Raw genomic sequence first — 18,906 nt, 5'->3', positions numbered from 1 at the left:
TGAGTTAAATGTCTGAAGAGAAGACATTTTGATTTTTAGACAGTTCCGACAAAACAGCCGTATTTTATTTCAGGGAGGAACATGATTTTAGATCCATTTAAAGAAGGTAAGACGATATGAACACTAAGAGAAATCATGTAGTGATTAGAGATGGTTTCAATGAAGACAGGTTTTGGATGAGGCAGAACCTCCAGAGATTACACAATCAAGAGATGACCATGCGGAGTATGCATGGTGAAGACAGACATTAAGCTAAATAAAGCAAACATGGAGTATTTTTAAGTTGAAATCACCAATGGTAAAAAAAACTTCAAGCAGAACCAGATTGTTTCCAGAAGACTTGAAGGACCACAAACAAATTAAGTCAATACTGTGGTGTACTGAAATAGCAATAAAACATTGAACAAAGTGATTCCCTGGCCAGTAACAACCAACTTGGAGCACCACAGTTACCAAGCACTTATTGAATTGTTTTCAATGAATAAGGTAAAGTGCTCAGCAAAAGTATACAAGTGATTTCAAGCATCTACACAGGAATGCTGAGAATCTGCCACACATTTCTTAAATGTATATGAATGTGCTTAATTATATGCAGGTGGAAGGCATTAACTAGAGTTTCACAATTAGTGATTTTGTTTCAGCTGGTCCTTACACTGAAACTGCAGGATGGTGCTGTTAGAAGATTCATGCTTGTAAGGTTCCATTTTGTAAATAAATACAAGATTGTGTAAAAAGTGGGTCCAGTACTAGCCTTCAACAACTAGCTTTCCAGTATGGAACAATATAAACCCACAAAGAGCACTACATATGTAAAGTGGTCACCAAATATCACTGGTAGGTAATATATCCGGTGTCATGTTCTATTGTACCGTTTGCTTTTTAGTTAGTGTACATAAAAGTAACTTCTTGTGGCAAACAATTATTTTACTTCTTATCTGAAATAGTTTTTATTCTATCTTTGCTGCATGCAAATATAGTAGTACTCCCTTCCTATGAAAAGTTGAACAACAGTTAGGCAAAACTTCAGACACATGATCTTATCCACCTGCCAATAAAGAGAAGGGCCTGGAATTCACTAGCCTTGAAAACTGAAATTAAGTGACACTATCAAGTGAAAGCAATCTAGGTTGAAGGAAAATTATTAGGGTCAAATACATCTGAAATACGCTTGCTTAACAGAGAATTTAAATTCCATGAGTGTTGCTTGTCAAAAGGTTAAAAACTTTCCAGGCGCCATTCACGAATTGGTTTAATAGTATTCAACTAAACATCCTGTTGAGGCAGGGCAACAGGTTATAACAAAATATACAGAAGTTGACAGGTAAACCATACTGCTTATGAGCTGCTCTGTTTCGACTTTACTCAACTTCTCAAGAAAGTGATACAATGTGCTATTTCTAGCTACTAAAAAGCAACAAATTCAACAGGAGTGGCAATACCACCTCAGACTAACAACTGCTCAGCATTATATACCAAACATGAAAATTTCAATGTTCTGAAACTAAAGTTAAGATAGATGTTTACTATTTAATAGAGCCATCCTGAAAACATGAACACAGTAACTCTGAAATGGGCTACATTTGCTATCAATTACACTGACAAACATCTCATACACCAAGCAATACTGCTACTTTCCAATCCACCACATATTTGACTTGCACTCTATTAACAGGTCTATCTTTTTGTTAAACGTTCCCAGCTAACCTCTTTCACAATAGTGCAAAGAAACATGATGGGTGTCATGAGACTTAATAGCCCAATGGATCGAGACACTATCCTTCTCCTGTTGAAATCTCATGCCGTCATGGAGAATTAGATCTTCTCTCTTGTAATGGGCCTAGCAAAACAAGTTGAGAACTCTAAAATCTAGTTCACAACAGGAATACATGCAGATTAAAATAATTTAGCATAATGATTTGTAAAGCCACAAAACCCAGACCAAAACTGGAACTGTCACACTATTATAGTGGAGGTACTTTGAGGTTAGAAATAAAAACAGAAATTGGTTCTTAAGAAGGGTCACTGGACTCGAAATGTTAACTGTTTCCTCTCCATAGATGCTGCCAGACCTGCTGAGTTTCTCCAGCAATTTCTGTTTGTGTTTCTGATTTCCAGCATTCATAGTTCTTTGGTTTCTGTTTAAAACTTTGAGGTTAAGTTTGGGAGAGCGTTGATGCACCTTTGACAACACATTTAACCTGTTTGTTATTCTCATAAACATGTTTGGCAAAGAAATGGGCTAAGGAAATTTTTTTCATGTTGGCAAGTACAAATTATGCTGAAGCAAAGAAAAAGCAAACTATCTGAACATTACAGACAATAAGCAGCTACTTGAACATTAAAAAAAGTGCTTCTTACTGTCTGAAAAGGAGACAGATTTTTAATGCTTGTATAAAATGAAAAGGGGTCATGGTGCTGTCGTGAGATAGACAGCTTTGAACAAGTAAACGTCAAAATAAAGAGGTATTGCAGATTTGTTGTTCTTACAAAGCCTTTGCTTACCTTTCAGTTGATCTCTTCTGCCTCATGCCCATTCTTGAATCAAATTCACTTGCTCCTGGTATCTCAGCTTCTAGGCACCCTTCCTCTTCATCAGTGTTATACAATTCCCCATCAAAACTTGCAGCTGGAGATGCACAAACGTCACCTTGCATCTTCCTGTGCCTGGAATGAGTTTCAGATTGCTCCTCACTTTTAATTTTGTAGTGTCTACTGGAGTCTATTATCGCACTTCTGGAAGAAGCAGAATCATCACTGCAACCTCCATCTGTTGATTCATTGCTTCGGTGTCTCAACTCCCGCATGGGCCTACTGTTCAGCCCATCATCCCGAAAGCCCTTTGCGAATGGATTGAAGTCAATCTTCAGTTGCGTGATCTTTATGTTCTGATAAGCAGTCACAGCCACAAACTCGGTCTGTGGGAAAGTGAAGGTGAGTACATTTGGGCCATTGAGAGGAATTACATCAGTGGGTTTGTCGGTAGGAATAACATGCAAGCGTGGTAGGTACCGATGCATGGAATGTAGGATTATATGACCTTCCTGGTCTAGAGTATTGTTGGTAAGTTTCAGTTTATAAAAGGAGATGGGCTGTCTCATCCAGTAGCTCCCACTGGAAGGGGAATTGGGATGAATGTACACTCTGCCAAGCACATGTGGTTCTGCTTTGCCATTTACTTCCCACCAGCGCCCATTCCATTTGTAGCGATGGTTGTCAACAGGAGCAATATCCATCACTAGGATGTACTTCCGTGAAGAGTCGAGCCCCGATATGCAGAATTTACAATTTGGAAACATGCGCCGGCCATGTTTTGTTAAGATCATCTCTGTGCCACGTTTATAAAACTGACTCCACATCTCCTGATTCTCCAACGTGACACAGACATTTCCAGAGCGGCATTCGAATGGGTGCTGAACACTCCCTGGTCCCAATTTGTTTCTTTTTTCTAGGACACCCCCAAGTTCTTGTTTAGCCACCAACATACTACGCTCAGTGCCGCCACTGCCAGGTGCCTGCTTGAGAATGACAAAATATGCAGCGGGAGTGCCTGAGTTTGGGGAGGTGTTGGTCTCCTGTTTTGTATATACTAACTGCTGTTTCTCCATATTGTTTTGGAGGTCAAAACTCATCCGAGACAGAACAAGAGAGAGAGAGAAAAACAGATATCCAAACCTGTCGTCAAGAGAGGCCCATCTACCACCCTGTAAGATACAAACAAAAATATTTACAGCATCAAACAAAATTCCATCAGGGACTCATTCCTAATTTCTCTGTATCCAATGGCGGCAGATCACAATCCCATGTTTCCAAAGAACTCAAACTCTCAGCTCAAGTTAACGTTCATCAGTTGCCATACAGTGAATCTTGATACTAAATGGGAACCTTCCAGGTTAAGGTGTGAAAAGTTGTCGGTGTATGTTGCCTGCATATTCTTTGGTTGCATCCATTTTTCTGATATGGATCTGATATGGATCAGAGAGAGATCTGGGTGTTCAGGTCCATTGTACCCTGAAGGTGGCAACGCAGGTCGATAGAGTGGTCAAGAAGGCATACGGCATGCTTTCATTCATCGGACAGGTATTGAGTACAAGAATTGGCAGGTCATGTTACAGTTGTATAGGACTTTGATTCGACCACATTTGGAATACTGCGTACAGTTTGGGTCGCCACATTACCAAAAGGATGTGAATGCTTTGGAGAGGGTGCACAGGAGGTTCACTAGGATGTTGCCTGGTATGGAGGGCACTAGCTATGAAGAACAGTTGAGTAGATTAGGATTATTTACATTAGAAAGATGGAGATTGAGGGGGTACCTGATTGAGGTCTACAAAATCATGAGAGGTATAGATAGGGTGGACAGTAAGAAGCTTTCCCCACCCCCAGAGTGGGGGACTCAATTACTAGGGGTCACGATTTCAAGGTGAAGGGGGAAAAGTTTAAAGGAGATATGCGTGGAAAGTTCTTTACGCAGAGGGTGGTGGGTGCCTGGAACGCATTGCCAGCAGAGGTGGTAGAGGCGGGCACAACAGCATCATTTAAGATGTATCTATGGACAGGGAGCAGAGGGATACAGATCCTTGGAAAATAGGTGACAGGTTTAGATAGAGTATCTGGATCGGCGCAGGCTTGGAGGGCCGAAGGGCCTGTTCCTGTGCTGTAATTTTCTTTGTTCTTTGTTCCTGATTAAGTTCCCTGACGTCTACTGGATCCGTAAAGCAGGATGTCAGATGCCCAGTATTTAAAATTCCCCAGTGTGCTCCTTGAACCATGACAATGTGTGACAAAACAAACAAACCCAGTGCGCTAAAAAGTCACACAGAAGCCAACAAGCCAATGTTGAACATCAACTAGTCTGAAGGCCCTGTAACTAGGGAATAACATGGAAAGATTCCACAAACAAAAGTCCTGGCAGACCTATCATTTCTTCCAGCCCCTGCCCCACTGGATTTACTTCTTCTGAACTTGACTGTTTTTCCTTCCCTTGTCCAGTCTCTTCCCACATATATTTGAGATGCTTCTGATACCCTACAACATGTTTCCAACAGTTTCCAGTTTCCTGGTCCTAACCAACTCCTCTTCACAATGAAAATCCAATCACTACAGCCCTATCCCTACAATGGCATTTTGAGGGCTCTCCGATTCTTCCCGGTATGGAGATTTGATCTGCACTCATCCATCACACTGCCTCGCCTGCCTAGCTGAATTTGTTCTCTCAAACCATTTCTCCTCTAACTTATCTCACTTCATCCAAATAAAGGCATAGCCATGGACACACACATTGGCCCCCTGTGGGGTTTGTGAAACATTCCTTGTTGCAGTCCTACTCAGGCCCTCTCTCACAACTCTTTTTACCCAGTAAGTCAATGACTGAATTGGTGCCACTTTCCGTTCTTATCTGGAACTGGCAAAAAATAAATCAACTGTGCTTCCAATTTCCACTCTTATTACCTTCACATGTTTCATCTTAGACTCTTCCCTTCTTTCGTGTCTGTCTGTATTTCAAGGATAGGCTGTTCACGAGTTTCATTACAAACCCACTGACTCCCACACCTACCTCGCTATACTTCCTCACACCCGGCTTCCTGTAAGAATTCCACTCACCATTGCAACTGCTGCAATGATACCACATTCTACAATTGTGCTTCCATCATATCTTTCTTTTTCCTGAACAAAGGATGCCCGAGAGTGACAAGGCCTTCTACTGTACCTGAACCATTTACAGCATTTCTGCTCTCACCCCTTCCCTTCCCTCCCTGACCTCACTTTTCATCCAGTCTTCATATTCAAAGCATTATCCTCCACCATTCCCACCGTCATTAACATGAAGCCGCTTTTTAAAAGCAACTTCCCCTCCCCTGTCAACAATCTGAAGGGACCATTCCCTTCCTGACACCATGGTTCTCTCCTCTGTCATCGCAACACCTCACCCCCCTGACATAACAACCTTTCCATGCAATTGCAGCATGTGTAACACATGCCCCTTTACCTCCACTGTCCAGAGCCTCAAACAATGCATCCAGGTAAGGATTCTGTATTCATTGCTCACAGTATGGTACACTGTCGAGACCAAACGATGATCAGATGACTGCTTCGCAAAACTCACTCAATTTTCAAGAATGATCCCAACCTTCTGGCCACTTGCTATTTTGATACACCATCTTGCTTTTGTGTTGTAATTTCTGACCTAGGTCCACTGCAGCAGTACCCAATGAAAGCTGAGGGACAGCACCATTTTCCACTTCAGAAGGCTGTAAACTGGCTGATTCAACAGAGTTCGACAACCTCATTAACTTCTGATCTGTTTTATTACTCCGCCCATTATCACTCCTTTTATTTGTAACATCTATGCTCTCTAATCTTGCTCACCCTCCAATTTTATTCCTTCTATTCCACTTGCACCTCCCCTCCTTTTTCTACAGTATAAACCATATCACTTTTCTGTTTTTCTCTTCAGTTCCAAAGAAGTCATATTTTACTTGAAAAATTAACTGTTTCCACAGATGCTGCTACACCTGGTAAGTTACTCCAGAACTTCAATTTATATATAATAAAAACATCCAGTATCAAAGTGCTTGCCAAGTCCATCAAAATGGCGTAATTAATAGCTCTCTGTAAGTCATCTCTTCAATAAGAGCACACACTACTCCCCAGTATCAGAAAAGGTATTAGTATAAATTAGCTTGTGTTTATTACTTTCTAACCCTGAGCCAAAATAGATTCTCCATTCACATTTCAGGTCGCAAGCAATTAGTGACACAGAACTTGCAGCATCTGAAGTCAGGCTTATAACAAAACAAAACTCTCAAATGCAAACACTGCCCTACTGGAATGTACCAAAAACCTCCATGACCGTTAAAACATAGCTATACTGAAATTATGTTTAACACTCAAAGAATATCATCTGATTCAACCAGTGTTTCAAAGTGATAAAACTTTCTGAAAATATCCAGATATATGAAAAATTTCAACCTCAGATATTTTAATTCAACAAAGTTTACAAATATCGCAAAAGTTATGCAATTTTCTAACCATTTTCTAGATGTTATATTTGAAATATTAACAAAAATACGCATATATATGAGGAAAGTTACAAATTGTAGCCTTGGCACATTAACAGTACACACACCAATGAAATGTACAACGATTGTCTCTGCTGGAGCAGCTGCAACATAGTAAGGTTTAAATGGCCCATGATCATCAATTATGCAGTGAAATTATAAATTGTTTGAATTTCACACCTAACTCCAGAATCTATATTTTGTATATCTATCTCAACTAGACACCATATTTCAGTCATGATCATCCAAAGATTGCTCAGAAACTAGCCAAAACTCCCAGATTCCAGCAAATTTCTCCCAAGCATCTATAATTCTACATATATGACAAAACCATTCGATTCCACCCCCCAAATTAAGTTCAAATCTGCAACTCATTCCTAAATGTTTTCAGTTATACACAAATTGAAAATAAATTCTTGCAAAATCTTTCTGGTTACTTATTGTAAACTTAAAATAAACAAAGATCTCATATAGTTTCTTACACAAAAACGAAAAATAGAGATCCATTTCTGGGTCTCTTGCATATTCGTAATTTATTTTTGCACCATTGGCTGGTTTGCCTTCAGCTTTCAAGGCCTTATCACTAACAGGTTCCCAAAATGTCTCTGCCTCTCTCCTCCTTCAAACCTCTTAAAATCTAAGAATTTAAACAAACAAAAACAGAAATTGTTGGAGAAACTCAACAGGTCTGGCAGCATATGTGGAGGGAAAAAAAACAGTTCTGAAGAAGGGTCATTGGACCCAAAACATTAACTCCGATTTCTCTCCACAGATACTATCAGGCCTGCCGAGTTTTTCTGGAGATTTCTGTTTTTGTTTCTGAAGAAGGGTCACAGGATCTTTAAACGATCAAACATTTTTATCTCCACAGATGTTCCAGCCTTGCTGAGTTTCTCCAGCAATTTCTGTGTGTGTGTATTTCACATTTCCAGCATCCAGTTTCTTTTTTAAAAAGAATTTAAACACCTATTCTTATCTCACCTGGATTGATTTCATTTTATTTGTCTTATAAACATCCAATGCAGTACCTCAGAACATTTACACATTAAAAAGGTGCTGATGTACAAAAGTTCAGTTATTGTTAAACAAAATTGTTAGACTCCATTTATGCTATGAATTTACATGCAATTTTAATCATTTCCCAATTACTGCAAGTATGCTTAGTAATAAAGCATGAAATGCATATGATAATAATAAAAGTCAGATTAATGTCCACTTTCCAAACTATTAAGCATTGTTTTAAACAGGTAAGTTTGGGTTTTGGGATGTTATAAAAAAAACTCCTGCAACCAAAGTTTATTTATCTGTTGCAAAGATGTCAGAAAGTATTTGTATGTTACTTCAAAATATTGGGACGATGTAATAAAAGTTACAAAGTAAATAGATAAACTTGAGAAGAGCAGGTTGTTGTCGATTTTGTTGCTGTGGTTCCTCCAAATGCTTACTTTTTATCTACATATATATACAAGCCACAATTCAGCCCAATCCTGCGTCTACAAATGTCATAATTACCCAATATATAATTCAGTCTCCGTCTGCAATATATTTATTCCTGCTTGCTTCCAAACTGTATAAATACTATTTGCATATACCTGATTATTCACGGTGCAAAAGCAATTAATCCTGGTTCAGCAGTGTCTGATTAACCTGTACGGACCACAGGAAACACATGGAAGGTACACTGCCGCTAAAGAGCATACTGATTGAGTAGGGTCTGAATCGGCACACATCATGCCGCGCTCGATTTATCCTGTCTCGCACAGGCAGAGTTTGGGTCTGCGGATCCTTAAGGGCCCACGAGCTGGTTGAACCAGGCGGTTACCGAAAAGGACTGAGGCTGGGTCGGTGGCAAGTACCCCGCCGGGACACATTCAATCACCAACCCGATATCACCCTTTTTCCCCTACCACGTGAACGGGAGTTGTTGCCGCCTCAGACCGCTTCAATCGAGCTCCCCGATCCGATTTGGCGCCTTCCTCCATTCATCTCGGCCCCCCGATCTTTGGACCTTTGATAGCCCGACCGTGCCCCACTGAGCTCCTTTCGGCGGGTAAGGGACCGAGGCCGAGTAGCCCTGAACTGAGCTTCATTGTTTGTCGCTCAGGAAGAGAATCAACAGCGGGGCGGGAGGGATCAGAGACCAGAGCATCTCACACCCCAAAACCCCGGGGGATCAGAGGCCAGAGCATCTCACATCAAAACTCCGGGGGATCAGAGACCAGAGCATCTTACACCCAAAAACCCCGGAGGATCAGAGACCAGAATATCCCACATCCTCAAAACCCCAGGGGTCAGAAAACAGTACATCCCACATCCTCAAAACCTGCGTGAGGTGGCGCGGGGGGGTGGTTAATGTTGGCGGGGAAGCATGGAGAAAGGAATCAGAGACCAGAACGCCAAAATCCTGTGGATCACGAAAATATGAACAAGGAATAACAGCAGGCTAGTCAGCCCTCTGAGCCTGTCCTCCATTCAATAAGATCATGGCTGATCTGATTTTAACCTCAACTCAACGTTCCTGCACATCCCTGATAATCTTTCCCCCACTTTGTATTCAAGAATCTATTTCAGCCTTAAAAAATATTTAAAAGATTCCACATCCACTTTTGAGGAAGGGAATTCCAAAGACCTTCAACCCTCAGAAAAAAATGTTTCCTCAACTCTATTTTCAATGGGCACTCCCTACTTTTAAAGTATGGCCCCTAGTTCTAGATTCTCCCAAAAGAGGAAACATGCTTTCAACATCCACCTTGTGAAGTCCCTCAGGATCTTACGTTTCAATCAAGTTACCTCTGACTCTTCAAAACTCAACAGAATATAGGCCTAGGCTGTCTAGCCTTTACTCATAAGGCAATCCACTCATTCCAGGTAGTAGTCTAGTTAACCTTCTCTGAACTGCTTCCAACTCATTAACATCCTTCCACAAGTACAAGTACTGAACAGCATTCTCGATGCAGTCTCACCAACACTACGTAATGCTCATGTTTAACTGAAGCATAACCTCTTTACTCATTTAATTCTCCTCACAATAACCCATAAGATCAGCTTTCCTGATTACTTGATGCTCCTGCATACTAACCTGCTGAGATTCATACACTAGGACACCCAGATCCTTCTGCATCTCAGAGCTCTGTAACTTCTCACTATCTAGATAATATGCTTCCTTTTTTATTCTTTCTGCTAAACAGACAATTTCACACATTCCCACAATATACTCTATTTGCCAGATCTTTGCCCACTGGCACAGTCCTACCAGACCATGGGGTTGCTCTCTCATTACAAAGAGACAATTGGTGATAGTTTAACCCTACGGTTACCAAACCTCAGGTGAGGGGAGTGGTTGAGAAGAGGAGACCTTCATGGTAATCTGAACAACTGCAGAAATTGAACCAAGACTCTAGCATCCGTCACCAGCATTCAGCCACAGCTAACTAACCCCCTTAATCTATATCCCTTTGTAGGCTCCTTATATCCTCTTTACAACTCACTTCCCTAAATAACTGTGCCATCAACAAACTTCAATACCATACCTTTGAACCCATCATCCAAATCATTGAATAAGTGTAATCGGTTGATGCTTAGCACCGAACTCTGCGGCACACACCACTTGTTCTGAAAAAGATCCACTTACTCCTACTGTCTGCTTACTGTTAGCAAGCCAATCTTCTATCCATGCCAAGTATGTTACTTTTTACACCATGAACTTTCATTTTCCATAATAACCTTTGATGTGGCATCTCATCAAATGTTTTCTGGAAATCCAAATCAGTACATCCACTGGTCCCCTTTATCTGTAGCACAAGTTACCTCTTTAAAAAACTTAAATTTGTTAAATATGATTTCCCTTTGACAAGATGACGTTAGCTCTACTTGATTACCCTGAACTTTATCAAGGGCCCATTATAAAATCTTTAATGACAGCTTCTGAGATTTGGCACATGACAGTTAAGCTAACTGGCCTGTCATTTCCCACTTTCTGCCTCCCTCCCTATACGAATAAAGGAGTTATATTAGCTATTTTCCAATCTAAAAAGGAACCTTCCCTGAATCTATTCAATTTTGGAAAATCAAAACTAATGTATCAAGTATTTCAAAACCATAAAATTCTACATTTCAAATCCCAGTGAATCAGAGACCAGAACATCCTCCATCCCAAAACTGTGAAAATCAATTACCAGAACATTCCATTTCCTAAAACCCTGGTTATCAGAGACCAGAACATTCCACACCACCAAAACCTTGGGGATTAGAGGTCAGATCATCCTATATCAAAACCCATGGTTCACTAACCAGAACATCTTACACCCCAAAACCCGGAGATTCTACACCACAAAACCCTAGGGATGAAATACCAGAATATCCCACATCCCAAATCCGTTTGGATCAGAGGCCAGAACAACTTGAAGCCCTGAACTGCCTTACGCCAATTATGGGAATCAGAGCTCATGACATCTCTTCTGTCAACCATGGGCATTAGAGCCTAGGTCACACGCCCAATCTTGGGGTCAGTGGCTCGACCTCCTCCAATTTAACAGTCATGGCGGTTGGGTAAGCCCCATCTCGTTCTTTTCCTCAAAGGGGCACATCAGTGACCCTGTTAATTCGGGAATATTTTCTTCAACTCCCTTCGCAGTAGCGCCTGCTCCTTTCAATCATTAGGTGAGCAAACACTCCAACTTAAAGACAGGAATGCGGGCAAGCGGAGTTTAGTCAACCGCAAAAGAGAGAGGCGGGGAAAGAGAGAAATCCGTCCCCAGATCAGAAACAAACAAACCAACCCGCCGCCAATAGCAGCCTGCCCGGGACTGTAAACATTGGGAATTTGGGGCGAGGGAGAAACGCTTCTCCCAACCAGGCTATCCTGGGGCTGTTGTGAGTCCCAGCCCGGGTCTGGGTGGATCCATTCCACACGTGTCGAGATTGAAAGATGCTGCTGTTCGCATTAGTCCTAGAGAACCGCCTCAGCTCAGATCGCGGGCTTCACACTTTAAGCCCAGCTCCCCTCGGCCCCTTCCCAGAGCACTTCAATCCCGCGGTACCCAGGGTCTCCCCGATCAAACCACAGGCCTCTCGATTTACAGGTACAAACCACGCTGCTTTAACAAAAAAAAAACAAATCGGCAGGAAATGCAAACTCCCGCCATGCCTTAACAAGCAAAAGCGCACGGGAGGTATCAACAACAACAATAACAAAAAAAAATGGGTTTTATTGTCCGGCGGTTCTCTCCGGACGAAATCGCCAGTGGGAAAACAAGCAGTCCGGCTCCTCCTCCCGGGCGATGTTGACACCGGAAAGCTGAACACGTTCCATACCATTTAAACATTCGGGAGTTGAAAAAGCAAGGCGTTGCTGAGGTTTAAAAGTCAGACCTTCTTACCCATTTCGCGTGAGAGAGAGAGGCCGGTGCTCAGCTCTGCGTCCTGCCAGCCCAGTTCCACCAACGTGCCCCCCGCCCCCCTCCTCCGGTGAAAGATCCTGGAGCACCGGGCGAGACGGCTACAAAATAAAAGAAATCCTCTCCCGCCGATGGCACTTCACTACCTCCGCTTTACTGGCCGAGCCTCGATGTTTACCCACCACCCCCAAGAAAACCTGACTGCTTGCAGCCTGTGGGCTTTCAGAGTGGAGCCGAGGCCAGGGACAATCCACCCCTTCGATGTCACCTACTTTAACCTGCCCTCTCAATTACCCAAGAAGAAAAAAGACTCGTCTCATGAAAGAGGAGGTGGGGGGAGGATATCCCTCATGCCGAGCCTGCCCTTTCCAAGACTCGATGGAAGCGCGGCTGCCACTGAGGTGCTAATTTCTGCAGCTCCTCCCTAATGGCTGACTTCCTCCCTTTTCAGCACCCCAACCCCGCACGCTTCTCCCCTTTTCTAATCTCACGCTTGCTTTACAACGCCCTCTCCCCCCGGGTGGCTGCCCTGTCCTGATCTCGCCGCCCCGCACTTCCCTGCTCTCATGTCACCCCCCGCTCCCGGCCCTCCCCGTCGTCCGGCTGCTGCTGGCGGCACCGCCGCCGCCTTGTGGCACGCTGTCACGTGCTCGGGCCTCCTTTATTTTTCTCCCCTTACGGCCACCCCCCCCCGTCGACCGTTGCACCTCGGGAAGGTGGAGGAGTCCGGTGGGAGAGGCCGCGCGCGTGCGGGGAGAAACAAAAATTCTGGGCGCACCCCCACTCACGCCCGCCGTGGGCTCACCCCCACTCACGCCCGCCGTGGGCTCACCCCCCCCGCCCCCCACCGGGCTTCTTCACCTCCTTCGCGCACGACACCGCGCCGAGAGCGAAACTGAAGCGGGTTTGGTGGGAGGGAGAAAAATACTAATCGCAACCACCCCCTCAATCTGTGTTATGTTTTCTCATCGCTCTCTCCTCCCCCAAACCCCCACACTATCACGTCTGTCCCGTTGACACGACCCCCCACCACCAGTGACTTATGTTTCTTCCGCTCCAACACATAGCCCTGCGTGTGACCTAACGGCTCGACACATGCGTGCGCACTGACGCTCGCGGCAGCACCGCGCGTGCGCCGTGGGCCGGGTCGGTGGCGGCGGCTCCTGCGCCTGTACCTGCGCCGACGTTTTCCCCCTTCCCCCGCGCGACGCCCCGCAGCATACACGCCGCCACGCATGCGCGGCCTGGGATGGGTCCGAGACCTTCACGGCCCATGAGGCGCGTGCGCGGAGGTGGGGTTGTTTGGGGGGTGGCGCTGGGTTCAGGGCGAACCTCGGTGCCTCGAGGACGGAGGAGGCGTAAAGGGATTGTTGGGGCCTTGTGCGCATGTGTCCCTCCCCGGGGCGAAATGTAGCAATCCCGGAGAATTCTGCAACAGATTAGCGCTGCAGGGGCACGGAGCCCCATGTTGGTGGGGGATGCCAGTCGTTTCACCTCCGCTCCCCAGCAGATAGACCGGCTGGTTTGGGGGAAGAGGGTTTTGCACCAGGGTGGGAAGCACTTGCGCTGGAACAATCCTGGCAGCGTTGCCACAAACTTATTTCAGCGCTTCACGCTGCTCCTTCACCAGGCAGCAAAACGGCAGACCGCGCCCAGCACCTACACACAAGCCACTTCCATGCATTTAGTGGGACGTGTGTGCATGCACACCTTCGTTTGCCAAACGATGTTCTTCCACCTTGAAATAATAAAGTAGACCACTCCTTTGTGATCGCTGTTCCGAGCGGCACGTTGGGACGTGTCGGGGGGCCGTCAAAGGCGTCATGTACCGTGAATGTTTCTTTTTGAGATGCCCGTGTGTGATTAAACGAGATGATCTTGATGCTGGGTTTTACCTTCTCCGCCAAAAGTCATTTATCCTTTCGTGAGGATATTTCCACGGCACAAACCTACGTTTGCATTCTGACTTTTTATCAATTGGCAGTTATAGTGAAAAGGAACAATACGAAAGAGGCCGATCAGATCCATATTCCATCAAACCAATATTTTGCGCAAACAAATGTTGTTGATTTAGCCGTGGCTATAAAATACTCAATCTTCACCCATGGTGATATAATTGGTTTTAAGGAATCTATTATAGATCTCAAAACGTACACAAACATACATATTTCAATCATTGAATAAGTTATAATTTTGTAAGTTTTATTCTAAATGAGGAATATATCAGGAAAGCAAATGTTTGTCATGTTCATCTATAAAAAGGGTAAGAGTAAGAAAGGTTAGATGCAACTCTAAGGTTTTGATCTGAAGACACCTGGAGTACAATGTACCATTTTGGTTTTCTTATCTCTGGAACAATGCAATGTCCTTGCCTTACACTACTACCATTCTGTCATGACAGGGTTGCCATATGAGGCATAGCAGTTCTCCTTTTGCAGTCCCTCAGGATTGAGGATAACTTGCACTTGGGGGTGGGATGTGTGGAGGTTGAATCGTCCAATCCTGGAGCTGCAGACTCTGCCACAGCGGACCAGGTGCTGTTTGAGGAGGTAGGTAGATGGGAGCGATCAAGTATCCTTGTAACATTTTCTCTGCCCTCCTGGTGATCACTTACCACTGTGGAGCTAGGAGTAGAACACTTGTTTACGGTGTCTTATGTCTGGGCATACAGACAATATGGCTTGCTCATCGCAGCAGTGCCTGATACTAGGGTTATGAGAGAGGACACCCACTTTAGTTCACTTATCCTGCCAGTGGATTTGCAGGATTTTGCAAAGGCAGCCCTGGTGAGAACTTCAGGCTGAACATTGTCCATGTTTTCGGTACATACAGGAGGGTGGGGTCCACAGCTGCTCCGTTGACCATGAACTTTGTGCTGGGTTTCAGGTCTCGAACTTTGAACACTTTGTTCCTCAGGCATCCAAAAGCTGTACTGGTGCATTGGAGCCAATGTTCGATTTTACTGTCGATATCATAGCTCACAGTAAGACGAGGCTCCTGAGATATGGGAAATGATCCACATTGTCACCATGGGTTTTGATGGTCAGAGGCCCTGTTGTGTGGCAGGAGCGGGTTGGTAGAGAACCTTTGTTTTCTGGATATTTACTATAAGGCCCAGTCTCTCGAATGCCTCGGTGAATTATGATGGTGTTGGTTTACAGCATGGCCTCCAATGTGCACACACATAAGCGTGATCTACATACTATAACTCGATTAACTTGATGGCAGAGATTGGGGTGGTCTTGGTTCTAGCCTGCAGGCATTGAATGTTGAACAATTTCCTGTTTGTGCTGTAGGTTAGCCACACTCTGACGGGGAGCTTCATAGAGATGGGATGAAGTATTGTGGCAAGGAAGATGGAGACCAGCACTGGTGTGATGATGCTGCCCTATTTGATCCCTGTTTGCCCACGTATTAAATCTGTGGTGGATCCTTTTTTAAGGGTTACAGCTTGCAAGTCATTCTGAAGCAGACGGAGAATGGTGACGAAGTTCTGCAGGTGGCCGAGTTTGAAGAGGATATCCCTTACCATTGTCAGAGCTTTGTGCTGATTGAAGAAGGCCGTGTACAGAGCTTGGTGCTGTTACCTAACCTTTTCCTGGATTTGTCATGTACTGAGAATCATTTCCATTGTGCCTTTTGATGGGTGGATGCCGCATCGAGTCTCGGGAAGGAGATTTTCAGCCACTGGCAGGAAGCGGTTGAGGAGGATTCATGCAATGACCTTCCCCATAGCAGACAGTAGAGATATCCCTCTGTAGTTTTCACACTTGGACCTGTCTCCTTTCTTGAAAATGGTCACAATTATGGCATCTCTGAGATCCTCCAGATGCTCTCTCCCTCCTCCTTGACCAGGGCAACGAGGTCAAGAGTACCTTCCAGCCATATTTTAGCATAATCTTGTGATGAGAAAGTTGTCCTATGAGTAGCAGTAGACTGAGCTTTGATTCTGGTGAGTTTAGGAGCGGGAGAAGTTTTCTCATTGCAATGTATATACGTTTTTAGAGGACCTCTCAGTTGACACAAAGTTGTTTACCCAGCTGAAAGAATCAATAATTAAAGGCCTAAGTCTCAGGATGAGGGATTGACTATTTAGGGATTTGAAGAAGAATGATTTCTTTATTCATGATTGTGAATCTTTGGAGTTCTCTACCACAGAGACTCTGGATGCTCAATTATTGAATATATTCGAGACTGAAACTGACATTACTCAGCATGAAGAGAGTCAGGGGACATTGGGTTAGGACAGGAAGATGGAACTAATGTAAAAGTTCACTTATGATCTTATTGAATAGTGGATCAGATTCTAAGATCTATGTGGCATTGTTGTTATTTCATATGTTCTTAAGACCTCAAACCATATGATTAGTTTCCATTCTATAAGTTACTTCTAGTGTAATGGAACCTCTGGCAGAAGTTGCTAATGGTGAAGAAGGGTGCTGGTCACATAGACTAAGGTACAGTGAAGCGTCAATGATGCATCTATGTGTGAGATCCAAACCAGGTCTAGAGAGCTGTTGTCTCACCTTTGCTATCTATCTCGAAAGAAGACCTCAGGCAGCTTCAGCTGACAAACATGGACACCAGGAGACTGTGCCATTCCTACAACAGCCACTAGCTAATGGATGAGTCCAAACTGGCTTGACAACAGTGTGAGGTGTTGGAAAAGAATCAGGGAGGAGGCTGGAGTCCTCTATCAGCTGGATCATTGTCAAGGAGAGGTGAAACAACTCACCTAAGTTGTCAAGTTTGTGATCAAGCAGGACACCAGGCAACTGAAAAGACAACTGCCTTGATCAGTGAGAAGCATTGTTGGCACGTGATGGTTATTGATGTCTACTGTTTTAATTGTGAGAGTTGTACTTTGGTCAAAACAGGGAAGCAAATTTGCCCAGCAAGCCATCTCTGGTCTCAAGAAATCTCTAGAAGTGCTTTCAATAGAATTTGTGGTCCTTCACTCCAGTTGATAGGACTGAGCGTGTTCTCATATTCACAGAAAACTCCAGGAAGTTCACACATGACCAATAGGCCTCAATTATAGCCGGAGTGTTAGTAGGTGGTTGCTATGTCTGTTTCAGTATTTGACGTCAGATTCACAGTGTCTGGAGCACAACTTGAACAGCAAGATCCTCCAGTTGCTTTGCAATGTCTGTGGCATAGCCAAGAGCTGCACCACACCACCGTCCCCGCTCCGCCCCCCCACCCCACTCCTTCATCCAGTGGGTAAAGGACAATGTAAATGATTCAACTTTTATCTGATGACTGTCTATACACCTTGTCTCCTTGCCTCCTTCAAATCCCTAAATCGTCAATCCCTCATCCTGAGACTTAGGCCTGTAATTCTTGATTCTTTCAGCTGGGCAAACAACTTTGTGTCAACTGAGAGTCCCTCTAAGTCCCTGAAAGCCCTCTGGAGCTGATTTATGCTTATAAAACCCCACACTCACTGACAGGCTGTTCTCCATGCTGCCTCTTCTTTGGATGAGGCCCAGTCTTTCTTGTGGGCCATCTCCTTGGGCTCACCACACCTTCTGATGGGGATGGCCAGTTAGATAGCTAAGCATCACATGAGGCTGAGCCAGATATTCGAGATGGTATCCAAGAGGACTGAGAAGAAAAACATTGAACAATCGCAAGGCTGACAGGACTGAACTTCCAATCTGTGCAAGCATATTCCTTCAGAATTGGAAAGCCAGGGTGTGAATAAGATAAAGAATGTCTGGAACTCTGAACCCCGCAGAATCATCAATTGCTTGGACCCAGGTAGCCACGCCTATGTTATTGAACTGATAGCTGGAGGCAGCCTGAGAAAATGGCTTACAGAGGACAATTGCTTGAGACTAGGTGTTGGGGTAGATGATGTGGAGGAAATAGCTCACTCAGGGGAAAAGTAGAACCTTAAGTGTTGATGCATGATGGCTTGAGTGGAGTTAGAATTCTGGTGTGTCCTGTGTGTTATGAATCCAGAGGCTGCACCCGCATAGTTAAGCCTATCCTGGAAAACAGGGAAGGGGTGCCCTTTTGGGAGGCGAAAGTTGAAGCAACGTGCGCCACACGACTCCTGGAGATCTGACCGACTTAGTATGCTCTGTGTAGTTACAGGGACAGCAAGTGACAAGCAGGAAACTATGTAACAGAGCCATGAGTTGGCAGTGGTGAGGGAGGATGCTGGGCAGAACAACTCAAGTAGTTGTGCCAGAACCTCCAGCAGCAGATGGAATTTTAAGGGAGGTCCAATCAGGCCAAGTAGAGCAGTTGACCAAACCCTCTCTGGGGAACAGTGTGTTTTTGGAGGTCTCATGGGGAAAAAGATCAGATAGACAAAGGATTTCCTCAACCTAGTAAACAACAGGCTTAATTCCATGTAACTACTGTGTCTCCCTTATTAAACTTTCATTTCCCTTCATATTTGTATTGATGCCCGAGGAATAAAAATTCCCTGCTTCATGATC

At 44.2% G+C, this 18,906-nt stretch overlaps 1 protein-coding gene across 4 annotated transcripts in view; it reads right to left on the bottom strand.

The window, feature by feature from the left end:
* mgaa (MAX dimerization protein MGA a) overlaps window positions 1–13,043 on the bottom strand; it is an 85,818-nt gene extending 72,775 nt beyond the window's left edge. For 3 of the 4 annotated variants that reach the window (XM_020514676.2, XM_048599988.1, XM_048599987.1), the window contains exons 1-2: window positions 12,437–13,043; window positions 2,503–3,701 (exon numbers count right to left, since the gene is read on the bottom strand). In XM_020514676.2, coding sequence (XP_020370265.2) covers window positions 2,503–3,629 — 1,127 coding nt within the window. In that variant the 5' untranslated portion in view covers window positions 3,630–3,701; window positions 12,437–13,043. Of the gene's footprint in view, window positions 1–2,502; window positions 3,702–8,650; window positions 8,737–12,436 lie in introns of those variants that run through there. The other variant, XM_048599986.1, reaches the window with a different exon arrangement.
* Window positions 13,044–18,906: the final 5,863 nt, after the last annotated feature.

This window comes from Rhincodon typus, chromosome 8 (assembly GCF_021869965.1).
Source record: "Rhincodon typus isolate 14 chromosome 8, sRhiTyp1.1, whole genome shotgun sequence".
NCBI classification, from domain to species: Eukaryota; Metazoa; Chordata; class Chondrichthyes; order Orectolobiformes; family Rhincodontidae; genus Rhincodon; species Rhincodon typus.
This window is presented reverse-complemented; position numbering and strand designations above follow the sequence as displayed.